General features: G+C 39.4%; 1 protein-coding gene across 2 annotated transcripts in view; it reads right to left on the bottom strand.

Annotated features, from left to right (window-relative positions):
* Window positions 1-23,165, bottom strand: part of LOC131074819 (copper-transporting ATPase PAA1, chloroplastic) — a 257,652-nt gene that overhangs the window by 27,114 nt on the left and 207,373 nt on the right. For both annotated transcript variants that reach the window (XM_058011520.2, XM_058011529.1), the window contains exon 14: window positions 19,582-19,819. In XM_058011520.2, the coding sequence (XP_057867503.2) occupies window positions 19,582-19,819 (238 nt within the window). The remainder of the gene's footprint in view (window positions 1-19,581; window positions 19,820-23,165) is intronic.

The following is a 23,165-nucleotide window of genomic DNA, read 5'->3' as shown; positions in this document are numbered from 1 at the left end:
GAAGACAGAGTGCAAACAAGATTGACACAATTGATGAATTTAGAGGAAAAGAGAGATATGGCATTGGAAAATTTCGCCAAACACAAGGGCGTAGTTAAGAGATGGTTTGACAGACAAGCACGAGTAAAAGCTTTTAGAATTCTGACCTAGCGCTATATTGGGATAAAGCCCACAAGAGAAGGGGAGATCATGACAAATTTGACAAACTATGGAGAGGCCCCTATCAAATTGTTGAGATACTGGGAGAGAATGCAAATAAGCTAAGAACTTTAACTGGTGAGGATGTCCCATTGCTCGTCAATGGACAATTCCTTAAGCATTACTTCCAACCTTAGGTTTCTTTTGAAGCCTACCCCTTGTATCATAATTAGAATAGGTTTGCTTTCGATTTGCCTTAGTTTAGGTCTGCTTCCAGTTTTAGGTTTAGGTGGGCTTGCTTAATGTTAGTTCTAAGGGATATCCGCTTGTGATGTGGGAGTTGTTGTTAAGACACACTCTGCGTTTCGTGAAGCTTCGTTCGGTCCATTTCTTGGATGATACCTCATGAAGTTCTTTTGAATTGGAGATTGTTTTTGTATAATATATCATAGGTTGAATCCGTATTTGATGGGATTCGAAACAATTTATTCTATCATGACGCTGACACCATTTGATTATTATATTTTACACACATTAATTTTGTCCGAGTTATTGTAATTTTTTAGGTAAAGTTGTGGCTAGTGAAAAATCCTATATCATGCTTCAGTGCCACTGTAATTCTCGAACCCTAGTAAGCTTCATTGCTTACGAGCCAAAGGAATTGACGAAATATGAGAAATGCATGGAAATAAAATATTATTTGGAAAAGAGAAAGAGAAGAAAGAAATGCAATGAAATGAAATATCTAAATTGGCTAATGGGAACATGCGAGTAACTCCACTGTGGCTATAGACGCCTGACCGACAGTGGAGCAATATTCGTGAGATTACAATGATAAGCTTGCCGGGGCTATAGACGTCTGACTGGCAGTAAGGCTTTATCCAGGTTGATTTTGGAATGTGGACAACTCACGTAGCTAGTCCCACTGGATCCTTTGACTTTACAATAATTTCATGAAGGTAATGAACACAATTGCACACATGGATAATCAGTGACTAAGTATCAAGATACAATTTTTGGATTCCTTCCTTCCAAATGTGTTTTCTAACTTTTTGCTATGTTATGCAAGGATTAAATGCAGGTTCTAAGATTCAGATTGAGCTTTGTTCTTGAAATGTTCTGGAAGTAATGGTCCTTGCTGAATACATGCCGCCAAGTCTAAGGATTGTAGTGGAGAATCAACTAGACAGTATGAAGAGTTTAAAAGAACGACTCTTCTAGCTGAACAAACTTGACGAACCAAGGGTGCTTGCCCAATGGGAAACAAAAGCAATGAAGAAACGAAGTACTAGCATGAAAAACATCTTTGACTAATGAATTTCCAGCATGGACCATTAGTTCTAGAATATGACGATCGTAACAATATTAAACCAGGAAAATACATAGCAAGATGAATTGGTCACTTTAATATCTAAGAAGTATCTAATAATGGGGCTATCAAGTTAGAGAATCTGGAAGGCACTATATTGAAAGCATTAACAGATTGAAGCTTTCTTTTAGACACAACTTGGTAGAATAAACTAATGTTTTATTATATTCTTGTGCATCATGTTCATTATATTTTTACAAATACTGTTTTTTGTTAGTGAAACATTCTTGAAATATTCCCCGAATTGAAATATCATTCATACCAATTCAACCCTCAAACATGCTTGAATTTTCTATTTAACATCCCACTACAAGCACACTAATAATTCTGCTAGATCATTGCACAACATGTCAGCCATTTCAAACAAGTCATTATGTTTACTATTTCCTTATCCATCAAAAGAATAGATTATCGTTGGTCAAGTGCCTAAAGGCTTTTATCCATCATTTATTGGGAGATCCGATCAATATAACTTCCATTCAGCCACGTATCTCTTATATTTATCCATCCATAGAGGGAATCAACATTCTGTTTTCACATTGACCTACAGTTGTGTGTGGACCAGCCACTTGCTTGTGTTATGCTGTAAACTGAAGATTACTGAGAATAACCGTGCATATATTGCATGGCTGCAACAACCTTTCTTCTAGAGGGTTAAAACTTCTAATAGTTTGTATTCAAAACCGTTTGTTGATTGTTTCTATTGTCAAGAGCAGTTAGCTATTGCTAAGCCCCTAGCCTTGTCTAGTGTGGAAAGAATTAATCAAAACTTTGCATCTTGGATTTGAGGGAAAATGATGTCTTATAGCTCTTCTGTGAAAGGATTTCCATCATAAATGTTGAAGGTTTCAGATCATTAGCCAGTTCACTTGAAGAAAGCCTTCCATCCACACAGATCCACTAGGAGAGGACTTCCCTTGGGCTGATGCAATGATTTTTAAGCACTGTTGTATCCATCCCAAAATGCATCTAGCTCTCAACTGATTACTGACTGGCTGATCAATGCCCATAATACAATTGTTTCAATCAGCCCTATATCCAACTGGTACTGTCAACCCCTATGTATATATGGTCCACCAAGCTATCATGTCCCCTTTTTGATAAATTTTTATAATGAGCCGAAGCCTGTTTCCCATTTCCCATGGGCTTGGGGAAATAACTTTATAATATTTTAAGTGAGTTATGTTTTTCAGTTATCATAAAGTGCACAACTAGACCACATGGCCTTCTGTAAATTAAATTATTCTTTTAATTTAATTCTCCTAAGTGCATTGAAAAACACACTTGAATTTGAAAAAATGTCTTTTGGAGGGAAAGGAGAGTTAAGGGTCTATATAAGCAACGCAGAAGTGTTGTTTTGTAACTATGAAAGAAAATAGGGTTGGGCCCTGTTGACGTGTATTTTGTACACAATCATACACAGAATAAAATACCAATAGGCATCTTATCCTCTCTTGAGAAAATAGTCTCTAACTGCTGAAGATTCGCATAAAGGATCAGTTAGGAAGACTCCAAGGTTCTGGTTAGTAGGGTCTCTACGTGTGGACAAGCTTCCAGCGGTATGATGTGATTTGCTGTTTCCTTCAAGGGGCCTTACGTATTCTGAAAGTTCAAGATTTTACTAAACTAAGAAGCTTTTCAAAAAATAACAAAAGAGTAGGGTTTGAAAGAGGTCTAATCTAATCTAACCCTAAGAATGACTTCGTGTAGACAAGACTTGGCAAGATTCAACCAATTTCAATTTCCCCATAAGATAACAACTCTATTGAAATTGATGCGATCTTCTAAGGTAACAAAATGATATTCAATGCATCAAAGATCAAAGACACTACCACGAAGGTACATATCCAAGATACAATAATGATTGAAGATTAAGGGACTCAAAGTATTCTCCAGTCGACCACGCAAGGCGTTCCTACAATCAGCAAGAAGCTAGTGGTTTGGATTACGAATCCTACCAAAGATCAAGTCTCACACTATGTCCTTCAAATTAACACACTACTTTGATTGAGCATGATTCAAGTAGATTAAACAACCATGAAGATAACCAAGAAAGTTGCAACAAAACACCATAACTTCAATATTTTATTGATTTCCAAGTCATCATATACAACAATTGCTTGAATTCCTCTCTTCAAAACTCAATCTTGCTACAAAATAAAATTGCTTCTAGCTCTAATCTCTCTAATACAATAAACTCTCTGATATCTAACTATTGACTATTACTATTATCAAATGAAATGAAAAATGGGGGTATAAATAGCATCCCCAATTACAATGAAAGGTCTAGATTGAAAGTAGATCAATGGTCAAGATCATGACACCTAAACCCTAATTAGGGTTTGTTACAAATGGCCTCCTTTTTACTGAACAATATTAAATACATAGCCAAATATTAAATTTGGCACAAAAACCTAGGAGACATAAACCAATGACAAATAAGATGCCATGTCATCTATAACAACCTTTCATCTAAAACCTTATTCCCTTTCCAATGTTCTTTTTTGGCATATGCAATGAATCTTGTCACGATTCCTTCGATTTCTGCAATTGGAATCTCGGGAAGATTCTTCATACTCTCTTCCAAGTGGATGACCTAATCGAATGCATCTAGAAGAGCTGCGTCCCAAGTAGATTCAAGTTCCTTTGTTCTTTCAATCAGGAGCATGGTGGCAAACATTTGATCATATTGCTCATCTGTAACATTTGCGTCCTTGCAAAAGATGACCTTGATTCTATCCTCTAATTCCTGCATATCCACATCTGTCTCGACCTCGATCCTTCTGCCAAGAATGGTACGAAGTACCTCAAATACTCTGTCCTGGATCGGATTGATCACCTCCTCAACTTGGCCACATCTAACACTGATGTCCTCGAAGAAAACACTCTTCATATGGAGTAAGGTTGACCACTGAAACAAACTGTGAGATTCTCCATCCAAGATCTTCTCTTGCGCTAAAACTTTCCTTGATGTGTGTCTAATTACCTTCAAGACAGGAATGATGACATCTTTGGTATGGGCAAATGCAGCTACTGTTATCATCAAATTGTGGATTATCTCAAAAACTTGGATAGCCTGATGAATAATCTTCATCATCCTTGTTACAAATTCTATGGCCACTGTATGAGATTTATCCATCCAAGTACTTGTACGTTGGACCATGTTCCTGAATCTTTCTGCCTCATTGATTGATTGAAGTGGAAGTGCTTGCACTGGTGATCTAGCTGGATCCTGACGTCCCAAAGGTTCATTGATGTGACTGAAATATGTCCTCCATGCACCGACCTCTCTCTCAAGCTTTCTGTTCTTCTCCATTTCTTCTCTAAGCTTGTCCTTTAATGCCTCAAATGAATCGGTGGCATCATCTAAAGTCTGCTCTGCTGTAGATGGTCCTAGCTCAAATGTCTGTATATCATATTCCTCTACTAGGATCTCACCTTCATATTTGTCTACTGCCGGTGTAGCTATCTGCAATTTTCTGGATCCAGTCTCATCTCGAATCATCTTGGACATCTTGATAGCCTTTCTCTTCTCTGTTACTTCGTGTGAGCGTCCAACAAGGCTCTCTAAATCAATTGCATTGTCCTCGTCCTCTACTACGATCACCTTGGTTAATCTTTCCTTCAACCAATCTGGGATAGCTGACCTTGTCTCTTGAACTTGTATTTCTTTATGCACTATTTCTTCTTGTCTGGGAGGAGATGTCATTTCATTGTCTTCTTTATCTTCATCTAACTCATAGTCTTGGAGAGATCCATCTGGTGACCCTTGCTGTGCCTGTCCTTCTTCCTGCCTGTCGTTCTGTACCATCGATTCCATGGATTCTTCCACTTGAATTGTTCTCTTCTCAGGTCTAGAAGATGTACCGGATGATCTATCTCTGTTAGCCTCTTGTTTCTTCTTGGAAGATTCTCTCTTTCCTCTTCGAACCTCTTGGATGGAGATTGCCCTCACTGGCACATCGAAGGTTACCTTCACCTGAATTTCTAGGATTAGGATTGCCTTCACTCACACTAGCTCCACCTTCGGCTGGTTTCTCTTCCAAAGTGAAAGTCATAGCTATGCCTTGTTCTCTCAACTTCTAATGTTGTATGTCAACCCATCTGCGAGTACAAGACAAGACTGGTGCCATCAAAGTATCTAAATCCACGACCTCGGGCTCATTCCAATCCAGCCTTATTGTTTTGCTTTCTCTATCATAGGATGACTGGATATGTCTGCCACTGTCCTGAGCTTGGTCGGCCACTCTATAAATCCTGCATTTCCTGATGAAATCCAAAGGCAATCTAGAATGCATTTTCCGTTTCACTTCAAGATCATCTAAGAGATTCATCATAAAATCTTCTATTTGGTACTCATGCCTAAACTTTCTGCCGACTGTCTCCTCTAAATGTCCATGTGGATCAAAGCTTTCTCTCAAAGCAAAAGATGAAAAAGAATACAAGGCTAACTCCTTCTCTGCGTCATCCATGGCTAAAGCATTAGGACATACCTCAACTGAGTTACCCAAAATGATAGGTACTGGTACTCCATTCTGATGTCTGTGTCTGAATGCCTTCACATATGCTGCCAATTGTCTTGTTACTTCAAGTAACACAATTCTGTTTGTCGGATATCTCGGCAACATGTATGGAGGTAAAGGACATCCATGCACTCTAATATAAGTGAACTTGGGAAACTGAATGAACCAAGCACCGTACCTCTTTATGAATTCCTGTGCATCCTGAGATAACCTGTTGTGAATTCCACCTTGCAACGTCCTTGTGATGTTCATCGTGAAGGTATCATTAACTAGCTTGTAGTTGCTCCCTGGCGGATGATGCAAGTAGGCATAGGAATCACAAGCTCTGACCTCGCTGGGTCCTCTTCCAATCACTCCTCTGTGAGGTAGTCCTGCGTATTCAACACTCCTAATCAAGGCATAGATGACATATGAACTCATGTGGAAGGACTTAGTAGCCTTGAGTCTCCTCAACTGTACGTCTAAGCAATGGCTAATCATCCTAGCCCAATGTATCGTACCCTTTCCCTGAACAATCACCTGGATGAAGTAAAACATCCACTTCTCAAAATAGAAGGCATGAGGGGCTCCTGTAACTCGGTTGAGCATGGTAATTAAATCTCTGTACTCCTCCTGGAAATCAATCCTGTGCGGTGTGTTCGGGACCTTGCTCAGACGGGGACGGCTCTTAAGTAGCCAGTTCTTATTGATAATGCTTAGACAAGCATCTGGATCATCTTCGTACATTGATCTGGCTCCTTCTATGCTCTTGTATATCATGTCCCTGTGCTCTGGAAGATGGAAAGCTTCACTTATAGCTTCCTCTGAAAGGTACGCCAAAGTGTTTCCCTCTTTGGACACGATCGTTCTGGACTGTGGATCATAGTGACGAGCACACTCGATCATCAACTCGTGGCACTGAATAGCTGGAGGAAAGCCGGCCGCCTTAATGATGCCACTCTCGATTATTCTCCGGGCGACAGGTGATGGCTTGCCAATGTAAGGGACCTCTCGAAACTTCTTTGTGCTGAAGTTACCCAAGTTTGTATCTCCAATGTTGCTCCACTTCGACACGATCTTAGTCTCCACTTCTTCGGTCTTCTGATCTTCTTTCATGAGAGCTGAACGACTGGTGGATGCTCCCGCCTTCGGGGTCGCCATACCTACACAACATTTCATAATGAGAAGCTAGATTTTGCAATAAATAACATAGATTAGAGAGTAAATTTTAGGAAACTTCATGATAAGTCTTTGAGTTATCATTTCCTAAAATAAAACGATTGAGCTAGGAATTCAAAATTCAAAATTTAAGCTATGACGATCTAAAATTAAAACAATAAAACCAATATCGCCATACCTCAAATCGAGAGCTAACTCTAGAATGCAAAATGAATAAAATCGCCTAGGCAAAATTGACGTATAGATAGTCTTCAATGCAATCTTCCTTTTAAAATATCAATTTCGCCACCTTTTGATATGTCCTCGATGTGATCTTCAAAGCAACATTCCTCTTATCAAGTTCGCCACCCTTCAAGTTTTTTTTGACGTGATCTCCAATGGATTTGACAAGTTCGCACAAATGGAAACCTCAAGTTCGCACCACCTTGCTTGGAATGAAATTCGCTCCACATTGGATATCAATTCGCACTTCCTTTGATCGCATATGAGATGAAAATGATAATGTGAAAATAATGATTTTCACCTCCCCTTTATAGCGCTTACCTCTTATTCACCCCAAGGCCGACTTGGGTGAAATAAAGCAATTTTTAAACGATTTTTTAATAAGTAATAAAGGCCGACCTCCATATCTTAGCGCTCTTTTTGATTTTTTTATTAATTAATTAATAATTAATTAAATGCCTTTGTTTTTAAATTATCAAATTCGATTTTTTAAAGGCAAAATAATTAATAAATGTTAAGCGCAACATTTAAATGCTAATTTATTGAATTTCAAAAATTATCGATTTACCATTTAAAATAAATTCAAAAAACATTTGTTTGAGCGCCAAAATTATGAAGATGAAAAATACGTACCTCATCGCCCTGGTCCCTGACTGGGGGACAGGAGCGATTCATCAATTTGGTTTTGATTCTTGCAATTTTTACGTCCCAGGTCTCCATCCTTACGTTGAATTTGGCATGTTCGCTAGGTCCTTTGAACTTGAATGTCTTGCTTGTATGAACTAGTGCTCTTTTAAGGTGACATCGCCCTGGTCCCTTGGAGAGGGACAGGAGCGATCTTGATGTTTTCACTTGAAATTCTCCATTTTTGATATCAACTCCTCCTTCATCACCTTTTAGAAGACGTTTCAAACCTTGTGCAACTTTATTTTGACGTGATCTTTAAAGGATAACATGTGTCTTGGCAAATATCGCCCTGGTCCCTTGGAGAGGGACAGGAGCGATCCTCATAATTTCTCCTTGACCTGGCATCTTTAATCTCTAATCTTCATTGTAGGGCGAATAATAACATTGTTTGTTCATTCCATGCTTGTTCCACTTGATTTTTACAAGGCATTTAGACTTTAGAAAGATTATCGCCCTTGTCCCTTGGAGAGGGACAGGAGCGATCTGGAAGCTCTAGCCAAAATGTGTGATCTTTCAACCTTGATTCTTCGTTCATTGCCTCTTGAAGGACGTCCTTGATCTCACGTGCACTTGCCTTGACATGCATTTAAAGGATCATGAGTGTTTTAATGAAATCGCCTTGGTCCTTGTCCAAAGGACAGGAGCGATATGAGTTCCTTGCACAAATTGGTAACACTTTAACGTGCAACACTTTTGCATATCATCTTCAAAAGACACCTTATACCTTGTGTGATCCCGAAAAACCCTGACTTGGCATGAACTTGAAGGAAAATGAAGAATCCCAAGCAAATCGCCCTGGTCCCTTGGAGAGGGACAGGAGCGATATAGCTTCTGTGTTCAATTTGAGGATCTTTTAACGTTTGAAGTCTTTGTATATCACCTTCTAATCATGCCTTGGACCTCATACGACCTTGCAAAACCTTGACCTTACGTGATTTTTGAGAGATTAGGCCAATATAATAAACATCGCTCTGGTCCCTTGGAGAGGGACAGGAGCGATCCTTGTGTCCTTGGTCAAATTTGCAAACTTTTGATCTTGGTTCTTTGTTCATCACGTTCCAAATAGCATCTTTGACGTTGCCTATCCTTGTCTTGTCTTGGTTTTGAGGGAACATGGGTATTTTAATAAAAATCGCTTTGGTCCTTGTCCAAAGGACAGGAGCGATATAGGCCTTTTGCACAAATTGGTAGCATTTTAACGTGCAACACTTTGGTATATGACCTTCAAAAGACGCCTTGAACCCTGCATGTCCTTGCAAAACATTAACTTAACTTGATTTTTGCATGAATTGGTCAATATATTCAATATCGCTCTGGTCCCTTCCTGAGGGACAGGAGCGAACTTCAAGTTTTTGGGTTCATGCTTGCGTTCTCCAACTTGCAATCGTCTTCCTTGGGTAAAACGTAGTCCCTTGATCCTTCTTGGTCACTTGATGCTTGTTTAACTTTCGAAATCTATGCCTTTATGCAAATTTTGCTCTGGTCCCTTCCTGAGGGACAGGAGCAAACTAGGGTATTTTGTACAAATCTTTCAATGTTGACGACCCTTGATGCTTTGTGTTTGATGGAGATACCTTAAGATGTCCTTGCCTCCTTGTTCTTCATTTTGGAGTGGCTTGAAATTGGAAGAATAGCAATATAATCATCATATCGCCCTGGTCCCTTGGAGAGGAACAGGAGCGATCCTGGCCTTGTGGGCTTCATTTCACTTCATCTCCTTCAAAAACTATCTTCAATTGTCTCGTCATACTTCCTTTCATTCATTCATGCCTTGAGATCGGTTGTAACTTGGCAAGAAAATCATCTATAACAAAAATCGCTCTGGTCCCTTCTTGAGGGACAGGAGCGAACTTAAGCATTTTGGTCCTTTGTTGGCATTTGGTAATCTTCAATTTATCTTCAATGAGTTCATTTCACCTCCTTCCTTGCCTTCAAACATAAACTTGACTTGATCTTTGCCTGAATTTTGTCTTGTGAAGAACTTCGCTCTGGTCCCTTGGAGAGGGACGGGAGCTACAAAGAATTTCGCCCTGGTCCCTGACTGAGGGACAGGAGCAAACTTAGCATTTTGGGTCATTCTTCTTCACAACGGCGCCTCAAGTTATATTCATTTGGTAAAACATATCTCCTTGGACCTCTTCAAATTGTCAAGTCATTAAAATCTTGCAAGGACAAAGCAATATTTGATTTGTAGCTCCGGTCCTTCACTGAGGGACAGGAGCGATTTTGCTCTTACAGGTCAAAATAACATGATTTCACAAGTTTAATCACTTCACAAGGCGAAAACAAATCATTCCCCATGCCTGGGATCAAAAATCAAAAAAGTCAAAATTTGGTCAAAATTAGTCAATTGGACAAAATTCACATTTCACCTTCAACACTTAGACAAATTTAAGCTCTGCACTCAAAATTCCAATTGAAAATAGACCGTTTTGGCGAAATCATTGCATTCAAAATTTGCATTCTACAAAAGAAGCTCAAAAGCTCTCAAAACTGACTGGATTCTGGCCTGAAAAGACGGCAATTAAAACCCTAAGGCTTGACCCTAAATCCAGACAATTGACTGACTAACAAAACCCTAAAAGCGAAGCGAAAAGCGAGCGAAAAAAGAGCAAAAAGAGGGGGTCCCCATTTCAAATGGGACGATGTGTGAAATGGTCACAACATCTGGCGACACCACTGAGAAATGTTGAAAAACATTTGGGAATCAATCTTTCTAGAAGAAAACTCAGAAAATCTCCCTCAACAAAACCAGGAGTTGAGAAAACACTTACAAGAAGAGACCATCATATTGAGACAAAGTATCAAGTCCGCAGTTACCCATGTGTGTGCAAATGCGTTAATTCCCCTCAACAAGACAATCATGATCTTCAGGTTCCCTTGTGATAAGCTACGTAGTTCGTCTCGACTCCAAAAGCATCCTGGATAGAGCCTCGCTGCCAGTCAGACGTCCATAGTCCCGACGAGGTTATCGCCGCAAGCTCACGAATATTGCTCCATTGCCAGCCAGGCGTCTATAGCCCCGATGGAGTTATTCGTAAATTCCCTTTAGCCAATTTGATATTTCTTTTAGCTCATCTTTTTCCTCTTGATTTTCTTTTTCATCGTTTCTCTTTTTTTCTCATTTTTTTCTTTTGATACTGCTTTTCAGTTCCGTCAATTCTTTTGGCTTGTGAGTAGTGAAACTCACTAGGGTTTGAGGATTGCGGTGGCGCTGAAGTTAGACTTTAGATTTTTCACTGATCATAGCTTCGCCTGGAAACCATAATGACTCGGAGATTATAAGTGTGTGAAAATATAATAACTGGAGGACAAAAATACGTGAGTTCAATAAGCTAATCTACTTCAATGCAAATACGTCCTGACTCAAGACTTTATTAAAAGAAACTCCCTTTGTATTTCCAAAAGACCTCATGATTTTCCAAATGCAACCAACAACTTAGTGGGAAATCAGAGCGTTACATGACAAAATCACCCAATGTCAAATGGATACCCCTCAGGACAAAACGACTAACCTAAAACAAAACACCTAAACTAAGAAAACAAAACAAAAAGGAAAACCAAAACAAAAAAGAAAGCAAACAAACGGAAAACAACGAAAGCAAACTAAACTAACTATGTACAAGGGAAGGCCTGGGCATTTCAGGACTGGAAATAATGTTTGAGATACCTCCCATTGACAGGCAACGGGATGTCTTCTCCAGTTAAAGTCTGCAACCTAAATGCGTTTTCTCCCAATATCCCTGAAATTTGATAAGGGCCTTTCCAAAGCTTATCAAACTTATCATGTTCCCCTCGTTTCTCATGTGCTTTGTCCCAATACAGGACGAGATCTGAAATTCGGAATGCCTTGACTCTTGCTTGTCGATCAAACCATCTCTTTACCACTCCAAAGTTTATGAGGCCGACCCCATATTGCAACCCCAGCAACTCATATAAATAAAGAACATTTTGGTTACAAATGAAATCAATTCAATTTGATCTGTTCTTCAAAAGAAAGGTGCAAACCTGCTCAAACAAGTGCAAATTATCTCCAGAAGGGTGCAAATTGTTTTGAAGCCTCTCCTTCCAAGGTGATGGTTGATGAATCATCTTTAGGCCTGTATGCTGGTGAAGAAGAAGATCTATAGACTTTGTTGTATCAGATCTGAACATTGCTGTTTGAATTCTACACAAAACTGAAGGTGATAGGTGCTGCTCTTATCTGCTGTTAAGGTGCTGTAACAAAAGCCCTATCTATGCATTGTATTGTTACAATTTAAAGTGAATACATAGTCAGACCTGTGGGTCTTTATAGCTGGGGTTTTTTCCTCATCAGAGGTTTTCCCAGGGTAAATGTTTTGAGTCTCTTGTGCACTTGCTTTGTTTTCATGCCTACTTGTTTCAACTTAATCTGAAATTCATTTTATTAATTCTGATTTCTGGTCTGAGACACAAAATTCTACATGGTATCAGAGCCAGGTTATACTAACATCAGATTTCGGTAAGGTCATTTTTGTTGTATCTAGTTGATGTTTGTTTTCAGATTAAAATGTTAGGTTTGAAGGGTGAAGACAGACTTGATGGAGCCCTTGATTTTGCTGCCTAGAAAGTTCGCATTCAACTCATACTTGAGGAGAATGAGCTTCTCAAATTTGTTGAAGAAGAAAACTTGTCCCCTCCTAAAGATGCAGAGGAACTAAAACAGTTCAAGAAGGATTCAGCCAAAGCTAGGAAGATCATTATTGAATCCGTCAAAAATCATCTTGTTATTGTCATATCGAAGTTTGCTTCAGCCAGGGAAATAATCAAACACTTGGAAGGAATGTTTGAAGTCAACAATCTCAGCAGAGCCCTTGCTCTAAGGCAGCAGCTACTTCATATCAAAATGAAAGAAGAGGACTCAATCATGGCCTACTTTATGAAGATCAATGAACTGAAGGATAAACTAAGTACTCTTGATTGTGAAGTTCCAGACAAAGATCTTGTTCTAATTGCATTAAATGGTCTACCTGATGAATGTGATCCCTTCATTCATAGCATTGGCGGGAGAGCTAAACGACCCAACTATGAGCATCTTCAAGCCGATTGCATTGAAGAGGAATCCCGCATTGAAGTGAGGGGAAAACACAAGAACTCTCACAAAGACGATAATCATGTTCTTAAGTCCAAGAAAGGTGGGAATTGGAAGAAAGATAATAGAAGCAAAGATTTCAGACCTCCTTCCTACGATCCAAGAGAGAAGTCAAGAGATTCCTCTCATAATCGTTGTTTTAGATGTGACAAGTATGGTCACTATGCTAGAAACTGTCAGAATGAACCTAAGGAAAGGGAAGCAAATTTAAACGAAGTCTCTGAACAAAATGAGGACTATCTTCTTATCTCTGTCTTATCAAGCAATGTTCCTACAGACAGTAACACTTGGATAATTGACAGTGGAGCCTCCAGACACATCTCAGGTTACCGTGAACATCTTTCAGTTCTGATAAAAAAAGACACCAATCTTCATGTGGTAATTGGTGATGATGCTCAGTACCCCGTAAAAGGTTCTGGTACTACTTTAAAACTAGATTCCAATATTTCCTTACAGCTCAGTGATATTCTTTTTGTACCTGGAATTAAAAGAAATCTTATTTCCATTTTTGCTTTAGAAGATAAGGGTTTGCAAGTAGCATTTTCTGAAGGCAAAGTACTTACTTGGTCTAAGAAATCTAGTTTCAAATCTGCTTGTGTTATTGGAAATAGATATGATAGTTTGTATAAGCTTGCAACTAACCTAGTTCAAGCCCTCATTCATTAGGCTCCTGAATCATGCGAATTGTGGCATAGAAGACTTGGACATCTGCATTTCCAGGCTCTCCCCACTCTTGGTAAAATGGTTAAAGGTATGCCTAAACTCAGTTTATCCCATGATGATGCATGTAGAGGTTGTGCAATGGGTAAGAATGTGAAGAGTCCATTTCATAAAAGTGATAGTAGGGCTAAAGAAAAGTTAGAGCTTATCCATCCAGATCTATGTGGTCCTATGTTTGTAGCCTCTCCTAGCGGTTTCCTTTATTATGTTATCCTCATAGATGATTTTTCTAGGAAAGCATGGATTTACTTTCTTAAATCTAAAGAGTCTGACGAAATCTTAAATAGATTTAAAGAATTCAAAGCCTTGGTTGAAAATATTTCTGGAAAGCGAATTAAATGTTTAAGGTTTGACAATGGAGGTGAGTACACCTCAGGTAGATTTCATGATTTTTGTGTTGAGACAGGAATTAAGAGGGAGTTATGTGTTCCCTACAATCCTCAGCAAAATGGAGTTGCTAAAAGAAAGAACAGGTCCATCGTTGAAGCTGCAAGAGCTATGATTCATGATCAAGACTTGCAACCCTTCCTATGGGCGGAGGCATCCAAAACAGCAGTTTACATTCAGAATAGATGTCCTCATTGTGCTCTAAAGAATGTAACTCCCGAAGAAGCCTTTACAGGAATCAAACCTGACATCAACCACTTAAGGATTTTCGGGAGGCCTGTGTATGTTCGTGTGCCTAAGGAAAAGCGAACCAAGTTGGATCCCTCTGGAAAGAAAGGTATCTTAGTAGGATACAGTGAATCTTCCAAAGTCTTCAAAATCTACATTTCAGGTCAAAGGTATGTTGAGGTAAGTAGAGATGTGACTTTTGAAGAAGATATTGCATTCAAAAGATCTAAAGGTTCATTATCTGATGATGATAATATTGTGACTGAAAATTAAGAATCAAATGTTGATACTAACCCTGAGATACAGAAGGAGTCTATTGACCCCCCAAAACAGGAAGTTCAGGATGATCCAGCTGAACCCATGGATTCTACAGATATACCTAAGGATATTGTGGTCAACAAGAAGAGGCCACTTTGGATTAGAAACACCATTCAAGATGTTGAAAGATTTGCTACTACCAGAGGAACCTTCAGAGAAAGCAAGAGACCTCAAAATCATGCCAACTACATTTCAGTAATGTGCAACATCATTGAGTCTGAACCTCACAATGTCGAAGAAGCTATGAATCACCATGCTTGGAAGTTAGCCATGGATGAAGAGTATGAGTCTATCATCAAGAATGATATTTGGGACATTGTACCTAGACCCAAAGGTAAGTCTGTTGTTTCCTCTAAATGGTTATTTAAAATTAAGCATAATGCTGATGGTAGTATTGAGAAATATAAAGCTAGATTTGTAGCTCGTGGTTTTTCTCAAAAGGAAGGAATAGATTATGAGGAAACATTCACTCCTGTTGCTAGATATACTTCTATTAGATCTATAATAGCTATTGCTGCAACTAAAGGTTGGAAACTACATCAAATGGATGTTAAGACAGCCTTTCTAAATGGTGTTATTGAGGAAGAAGTCTACATTGAGCAACCAGAAGGTTATGTAATACATAGAAGAGACTCATGTTTGCAGATTGAAGAAAGACTTATATGGACTCAAACAGGCTCCTCATGCTTGGTATGAAAGAATTGATAAATACTTACTAAGCTTAGGGTTTTGTAAGAATGATGTTGATGCTAATCTTTACTTTAAAATATGCAATAATGATATGCTTATTCTGGTTTTATATGTGGATGATTTATTTCTCACTGGTGACGATAAACCGATTATGAGATGTAAGAAAGAATTAGCCTTAGAATTTGAAATGAAGGATTTAGGGTTAATGCATTACTTCCTAGGGTTAGAAGTATGGCAGAAATCTAATGAAATTATCTTAAGGCAAGGAAAGTACACTATTGATATTTTGAAAAGATTTAGAATGATGGATTGTAAACCTATGTCTACTCGTATGGAATCTAACTCAAAGAAGTTGAGCATCTCTGCAGCTAACTCTAATTTTGCAGATCCATCTGAGTACAGGCAATTGATCGGATCTTTGATGTATCTAGTTAATACTAGACCGGATATCTGTTATGCAGTGAGTGCTCTCAGTCAGTTCATAAGCATGCCTAAGCATGTTCACCTTGTTGCAGCTAAACATATACTGAGATATCTGCGAGGCACTATTGGTTATGGACTGAAGTATTCACTCAATACTTCAATCTCCTTGGAAGGCTATTCAGACTCAGACTGGGCAGGAAGTGTCAAAGACAAGAAAAGTACTTCGGGTATCTGCTTTAGCTTGGGATCTGCAGTAATCTCTTGGGCCTGTAGAAAACAATCTTTTGTAGCATTAAGTACTGCAGAAGTTGAGTACATTGCAGCATCTGTTGCATCCAGAGAAGCAGTATGGCTCCGCAAACTTCTTGTTGGATTGTTTGGACAACCTAGTGGTCCTACTACCATTCATTGTGATAATCACAGTTGCATAAAGATGTCTATCAACCCAGTATTTCATGACAGGTCAAAACATGTGGAAACTCATTATCACTACATTCGGGATATGGTTCAAAAAGGCGCCATTCACCTAAAGTATATCAGCACAGATGAACAGGTTGCAGATATTCTTATCAAGCCCTTGTCCAAAGTGAAGTTTGAATACTTCAGAGACAGACTCGGTATTGTGGAAAATGAAGTCCAAGTTGAAAGGGAGCCTCAACCTCACTAATTCACTATGGATCAAGAATGGTCCATTCTTCGCTTGTGTGCAAGAATGGAAGGTTCCAATCTACGCTTGTGTGCTAGATGGAAGGTTGTAATTGTATAAAGACCCACTTGTGTATTACATTTTCTATGCTTGTGTGCTAGAACCATCCTATGCTTGTGTGCTAGGTGGAAGATGTAATTCTACGCTTGTGTGCTAGATCCATTCTATGCTTATGTGCTAGATGGCACTCTAAAGGTTCTGATTATGTATTCATTTTCTTCCTAGTTAAGAGGGAGTGTTGTTTTGTAACTATGAAAGAAAATAGCGTTGGGCCCTCACGCTACAAGAGGTAGCGTGTCCCTTTAGGGCCGACCCTAAAGGGAGAACACGCCTCACCTTATCAAACAGAAAACAAATATAACGTGTGGCCCCAAAAAGATTATCGGCAAAATAATAAAAGGGTTTTTGGCGCCAAAGTTTATGAGGCCGACCCACCCTAAAGGGAGAACACGCCTCACCTTATCAAACAGCAAACAAATATAACGTGTGGCCCCAAAAAGATTATCGGCAAAATAATAAAAGGGTTTTTGGCGCCAAAGTTTATGAGGCCGACCCCATATTGCAACCCCAGCAGCTCATATAAATAAAGAACATTTTGGTTACAAATGAAATCAATTCAATTTGATCTGTTCTTCAAAAGAAAGGTGCAAACCTGCTCAAACAAGTGCAAATTATCTCCAGAAGGGTGCAAATTGTTTTGAAGCCTCTCCTTCCAAGGTGATGGTTGATGAATCATCTTTAGGCCTGTATGCTGGTGAAGAAGAAGATCTATAGACTTTGTTGTATCAGATCTGAACATTGCTGTTTGAATTCTACACAAAACTGAAGGTGATAGGTGCTGCTCTTATCTGCTGTTAAGGTGCTGTAACATAAGCCCTATCTATGCATTGTATTGTTACAATTTAAAGTAAATACATAGTCAGACATGTGGGTCTTTATAGCTGGGTTTTTTTCCTCATCAGAGGTTTTCCCAGGGTAAATGTTTTGAGTCCCTTGTGCACTTGCTTTGTTTTCATGCCTACTTGTTTCAACTTAATCTGAAATTCATTTTATTAATTCTGATTTCTGATCTGAGACACAAAATTCTACAAGAAGAACTAAAGAGGCATGATTTTGATAATAAACAAATTCCCTTCAAATAGATTGGGCATTATGTTCATTTATTGCATCAACGATGAAAACCTATAATTTCCATCACTCGATTAGTAGAAAACCCCCGCAATTTCCATCATTGGATTAGTGGACAGATGCCCCTAATTCAAACTTGGGGCAATCGCAATCAGAGATTGCATTGGAGCTTCCCATTGATGAGCGATTGGGATTCACAGTGAAATCTGAGTTAATTCTAATATTATAGAATTTATATTTGGTGTTATTGATATACCAAACAGCTTGTTAGCATCTTGTTGATTAAGCAGGATTGGTGATATTGTGGCTGCTAGTATACGGCCAAACTCATATGAATTTAGTTGCTTTCAAAGAGCCAACTATATTCTATAGAGTCGTGTGATTATTTGCAGATGATTTTCAGTTGTGAAAGGACCAACCATAACATCCATTTTGTCGACTTTTTTTTATATTGTTTTGTCTGTGCGATTAAACCATGCAAAAGAGCTTTATTGGTGACAATTTCCAGGGCTGTTTCACTAGCTGATTGGGATCTGTTCTATGGTTTTTGTGCATTTTAATTCTGTATTACGGCCACTCTTTTATGGGCCTGTTTTGACTTGAGTCTAAGACCAATTCTGAGCATTAATACAAAGCAATTTGTAGTTATATTGAGAGCTTCTCCAGCAGGGCCAAATGCTAGCAATATTATTGTGAACTTTTGCATTCATGTATACTGCACATGTAATTCATGTCAAAGATTTGAAATTTGCATAGTTAATTGATAATAAATTTGTGGTGTGTACTCACAATATTTGTATTTGATTTTATATCTGATCATAACCTTATTCTGATTAGAAGAGTTAATTGTTGAGCTAAGTTGAAACTATTATATATTCCACTATGGAATATTACACAAGCATAAATTCCTGCCCAGCATATGAGTAGGGCAGTCAATTGCCTCCCCACCCCATATAAAGTACAGTATATAGCGTTGAGGGCATTTATAAAACATTGGAGTAACCATATTCAAGTAACACATTAAAATAGCTCAACCTTCATATCAAGCAGGTTACACTGCTCAAAACTCAAGTATGTGTGGTAGAGTCGCTATATGTTATAAACACTACTATAATGCAGTGACAGATGCAAAGATTAACCTGTGATGTTTTAACACATTCAGAGTCTTCAAAATTTTCTTTTTATGGTTTTTTTCCAATCAGAAATAGGAATTCAGTTAAAACCTCTCTATTTAAATTTTTTAAACTTTATAAGGAAATTTATTAACATTTTTCTCCTGCAGAACTTTTTTGAAACTAAGAGATGTCATTGACATTGGTTGTTGTTATAGCTTATTGCCAATCCCTTTTCTCTTTATCATTGTCACATTCTCTTTGCATGGCACAGTTGATTCTGTCACTAGTCATTAACTGAAATAAAGAGTATCTTCCTATCGATGGACAGAAATTCTCCTATATAAATCTCAAATGAAAAAATTACAACCACTTAAACTTTGTACACAGATTAATATAAAATGAATTCACACTTCAAATTGCATGTTTTCATGGTTTTCAAATAGTAAAATATGTGATCAAAATTCATGAATTCATCTTTTTAAGAAAGACTTCACTCATTTTGCTTTGAGAAATATAGGAGTAACAAGGCTTCTTTGTCTAAAGCATGAGAATACATGCAGCATGCATATAACCAAGATACATAGTTGTTATCTACAGCTATACTTCATTTGTTTCATTACAATTTGTTAATGGGATATTGAAAAGGCAGCACTGACCTTCTCCTTGTCAATACCAACCAATGTAGCTACATATTCTGCAGTAGTATGCTTATCTCCAGAAAGCAAATGAGTAGAAATTCCCATATGAGCAAGAGACTCAACAACAGTGCATGCATCTTCTCTTACTTTGTCCCGCATATATATAGCACCAGCTAAGCAATCATCCACTCCTACATATACAATAGTCTCATTTGACCCTTCCAAAGATGGAGGATCCCCATTTTTAACTCCATGCCTATCAAACATGATCATTTCTAGTCAAGAAAAGATTCTAATCTTACAAAATAACAGATGTTTTAAAACAATGCATCAACAAAAAGTATTAACTATTAATTATGACATTCCTTATAGAACTTTAAAATATGGTCTTACATAGTGAACTGAAATTGCAGCATCTGATATGCACTAAGTTTCTGTCAACAAAAAATTCAAGCCAAGGACTGAGAACAGTCAGTTGGAAATGCAATTTGTTGCACCCCTACAAAATGTTTGATGTTAAGATCCTTTGTGTTTGTTTCATCATGTTCGTCTGTCAAATTGTCATATATATAAGCCTAATATAGAGATTTCAGTCATGAGTTGTCGGCTGTTCTCAATCTTGTAGCAACCATTTGCCAAGCCATATGTATAGAATTTATTTAGCCTGTCTAACTTTTAATAACTATTGAACAATTTTGTCATATATTCTGAAGTAGACTAAATTATGCTTGTATTGCACATCTATTTGAAGCTGGAAAATAAGACTTTGTACTGATTCCTTCAATTAATTTACCAAGCATTTCTGTTATTATATTTAAAAGTAAAAACGGAAAACCTATTCAATCCTTGTATTCTTGAATTGCCCAGTCTCTAATTTTAGTTGAACAAGGTAAGCATCTAGTTGTAGGATTGCTTTCCAGTCAAAATTGTTAATATCATTTGCCTTATGTGGAAGAGTGTCTAACCTTTGTTGCCGGGAATAATCATTATGTTATGTTGTTATATTATGTTTATGTTGTCGTCGGTAATAATGAGTTACGGCGGTCAGTTAGTTAGCCGACGGGTAGGTAGTTGGAGTCGCGACGGTTGTGTCGCACCCCTTCGGGTATTATATATTGTGTACCTTTTCTTCGAAGTATGATAATGTTAGTCATGTCAGATGTAATGTTATAAGCACTTATTGTACATGGACTGTGGAATTAATACAGAGACTGGTTATTTAATATATTTCCATTATGTTCTGTGCATTTACTTTCTGCATTTAAATGTTTGCCCTCTCGGGTAAATGGTTAAATGCAAAAAGTAAATGCACAGAACATAATGGAAATATATTAAATAACCAGTCTCTGTATTAATTCCACAGTCCATGTACAATAAGTGCTTATAACATTACATCTGACATGACTAACATGATCATACTTCGAAGAAAAGGTACACAATATATAATACCCGAAGGGGTGCGACACAACCGTCGCAACTCCAACTACCTACCCGTCGGCTAACTAACTGACCGCCGTAACTCATTATTACCAATGACAACATAAACATAATATAACAACATAACATAATGATTATTCCCGGCAACATCATCCCCCCCAAGAAAGAAAGTCGACTCCGACGACTTAATACAAAATAGAGATGAACGGCAGGAACTACTGACGCCAGTCGGGCCCGGATCTTATACACTTGCTGCGTCCTCGCCTGAAAACCCTTTTCTGCTACCATCCAATGCTCAAGTGCGGATTTCACCAATATTGCTTCCTTTGCCATCACAGTCCTCCTGTGCCTAACCCAAACTTGTCTGCAAAACACGTTTTTCAGTCTCAGCTTCCACCAACTGCTACTCAAATGATACTGTCTCCCTACCCAATTTGTCCTCGATAACCACCCGTGCTACTCTCCCGGCATCCAACTCCTGGGTACGCTGAACTAAGTCTCACGCGACTATTGCCTCCAACCTGGTGGTCAGCTCCTCCCGAGCCCTCTGTGCATCCACCAAGGCAACCTCACGTCCAGCCGAGACATACTCCGAGTTCCTCAAAGCGTACCAATCATGCCTGGAGGTGGCCACAATCCGCTGGCACAAATGCTAGGAGACACCTCAAATCCTCCATCACACTCCCCAAAGGCTAAAAACTGAATTGAATAACTCCCTGGTGTCATACAACCTACAATGCCTTCCCTCAAACTCTATTTGTTCCCAACCTCCAAATCCGTCTCCCTCTACGGCTTATGGCTTCCCCGCCAATGCTTAGCTACAGGCTTCTTTCTCACAGTACAAACAACCACAACACTTCCCGTGGTATTCTGTAGCTCAAAAATAAACTAGGGGTCTGGGGGCAACGCCCCCAGCGGGGTCGAGGGGCAGCACCCCCGCCACCAACACCAATTTACAACCTTCAGAACCCCACGAAAGTCCATGGCGCGCATCATTTCTGTGATATTTTCAGTGTCCAGGCTCTAGATGTCATCGAATCATTTTTCAATCAAGTCATCGTCGTTTTTTGTTTTTTTTTTACAACCTCCCCGTACGGTCAACAACAACACTGACACCTCCAATCGTGCGGCCACCTTCCCGTGCGGTCGACACCCTCCTTACCGTATGAACACACCTCCAGCATACGGACAACATGCTCAACTGTGCACACCGTACGGTCCTCCTTCCGCACGCCCAACGCAGTTCAATGGTGCGGGACGGTTCTGGGTTGTGCGGCGCTGCGCGAGGCTGTGCGGGCTTTGTAGTTGCAGGTGCCACTGCACGACGGTGGTTACCACCACCGGTGTCCACCGTACGGTGTTACCACTGCCAGTGGCCCACCGCACGGTGGTCACCGTCGGTGTTACCACCGCACGGTGGTCACCGTCGGTGTTACCACCGCCAGTGGCCCATCGCACGGTGGTCACCGTCGGTGTTACCACCGCACGATGGTCGCCGTCGGTGTTACCACCGCCGGTGGCCCATCACACGGTGATCTGTTCCAAATTTTTTTGACCGTACGGTCAATGTCGTACGACCGTACGGTTTTTTGGATTTTTTTTTTTTACATTTTTTGACCGTACGGTCGCATGTCGTACGACCGTACGGCTTTTTATTTATTTTTATTTTCTCATCTCCTAATTTAGTTGTCTTAGAGAGTCGTCGGCTCGGTTCCCCTGTCTCTGGGATCGCCCTTCATCCTTCTCGGTTTGCCTCGCCCGAGAGTGTCCCGTTTTGGTCCTGTGCCTGGCGAGTCGCCTGCCCGGCCTCTTGGGTCCCCTTCCGGCCTCTTGGGTCCTCTTCCATCCTCTTGGGTCCCCCTCCGGACTCCCGGGTGTCCTTCCGGCCTCTCGGGTCCCCTGCGCGCTTCTCGTGGTAGGGTTTCAATTTGAACCTATTGGTGGCAAGTTTATTTTCCATGGCCATCCGAAGACCTGGAACCACAAATTCTACAGGGACCACGGTCTCCTTCCCGTACATAAGAAGAAGAAGAACAATAAAGATTTTGAAGGCTGCGACCTTCCACACAGGGTTCCAATCGTTGTCGACATTCTTCGGATTGTCTACGTCGCCAGGGTTTGGGACGTCTCCCTTCCAATATTCTCTGTATTCCGACAGGTACACT

The sequence above is a fragment of the Cryptomeria japonica genome, chromosome 11, assembly GCF_030272615.1.
Source record: "Cryptomeria japonica chromosome 11, Sugi_1.0, whole genome shotgun sequence".
Lineage (NCBI taxonomy): Eukaryota > Viridiplantae > Streptophyta > Pinopsida > Cupressales > Cupressaceae > Cryptomeria > Cryptomeria japonica.
The sequence above is the reverse complement of the archived record's forward strand: the minus strand, read 5'-3'. Positions and strand labels throughout refer to the sequence as shown.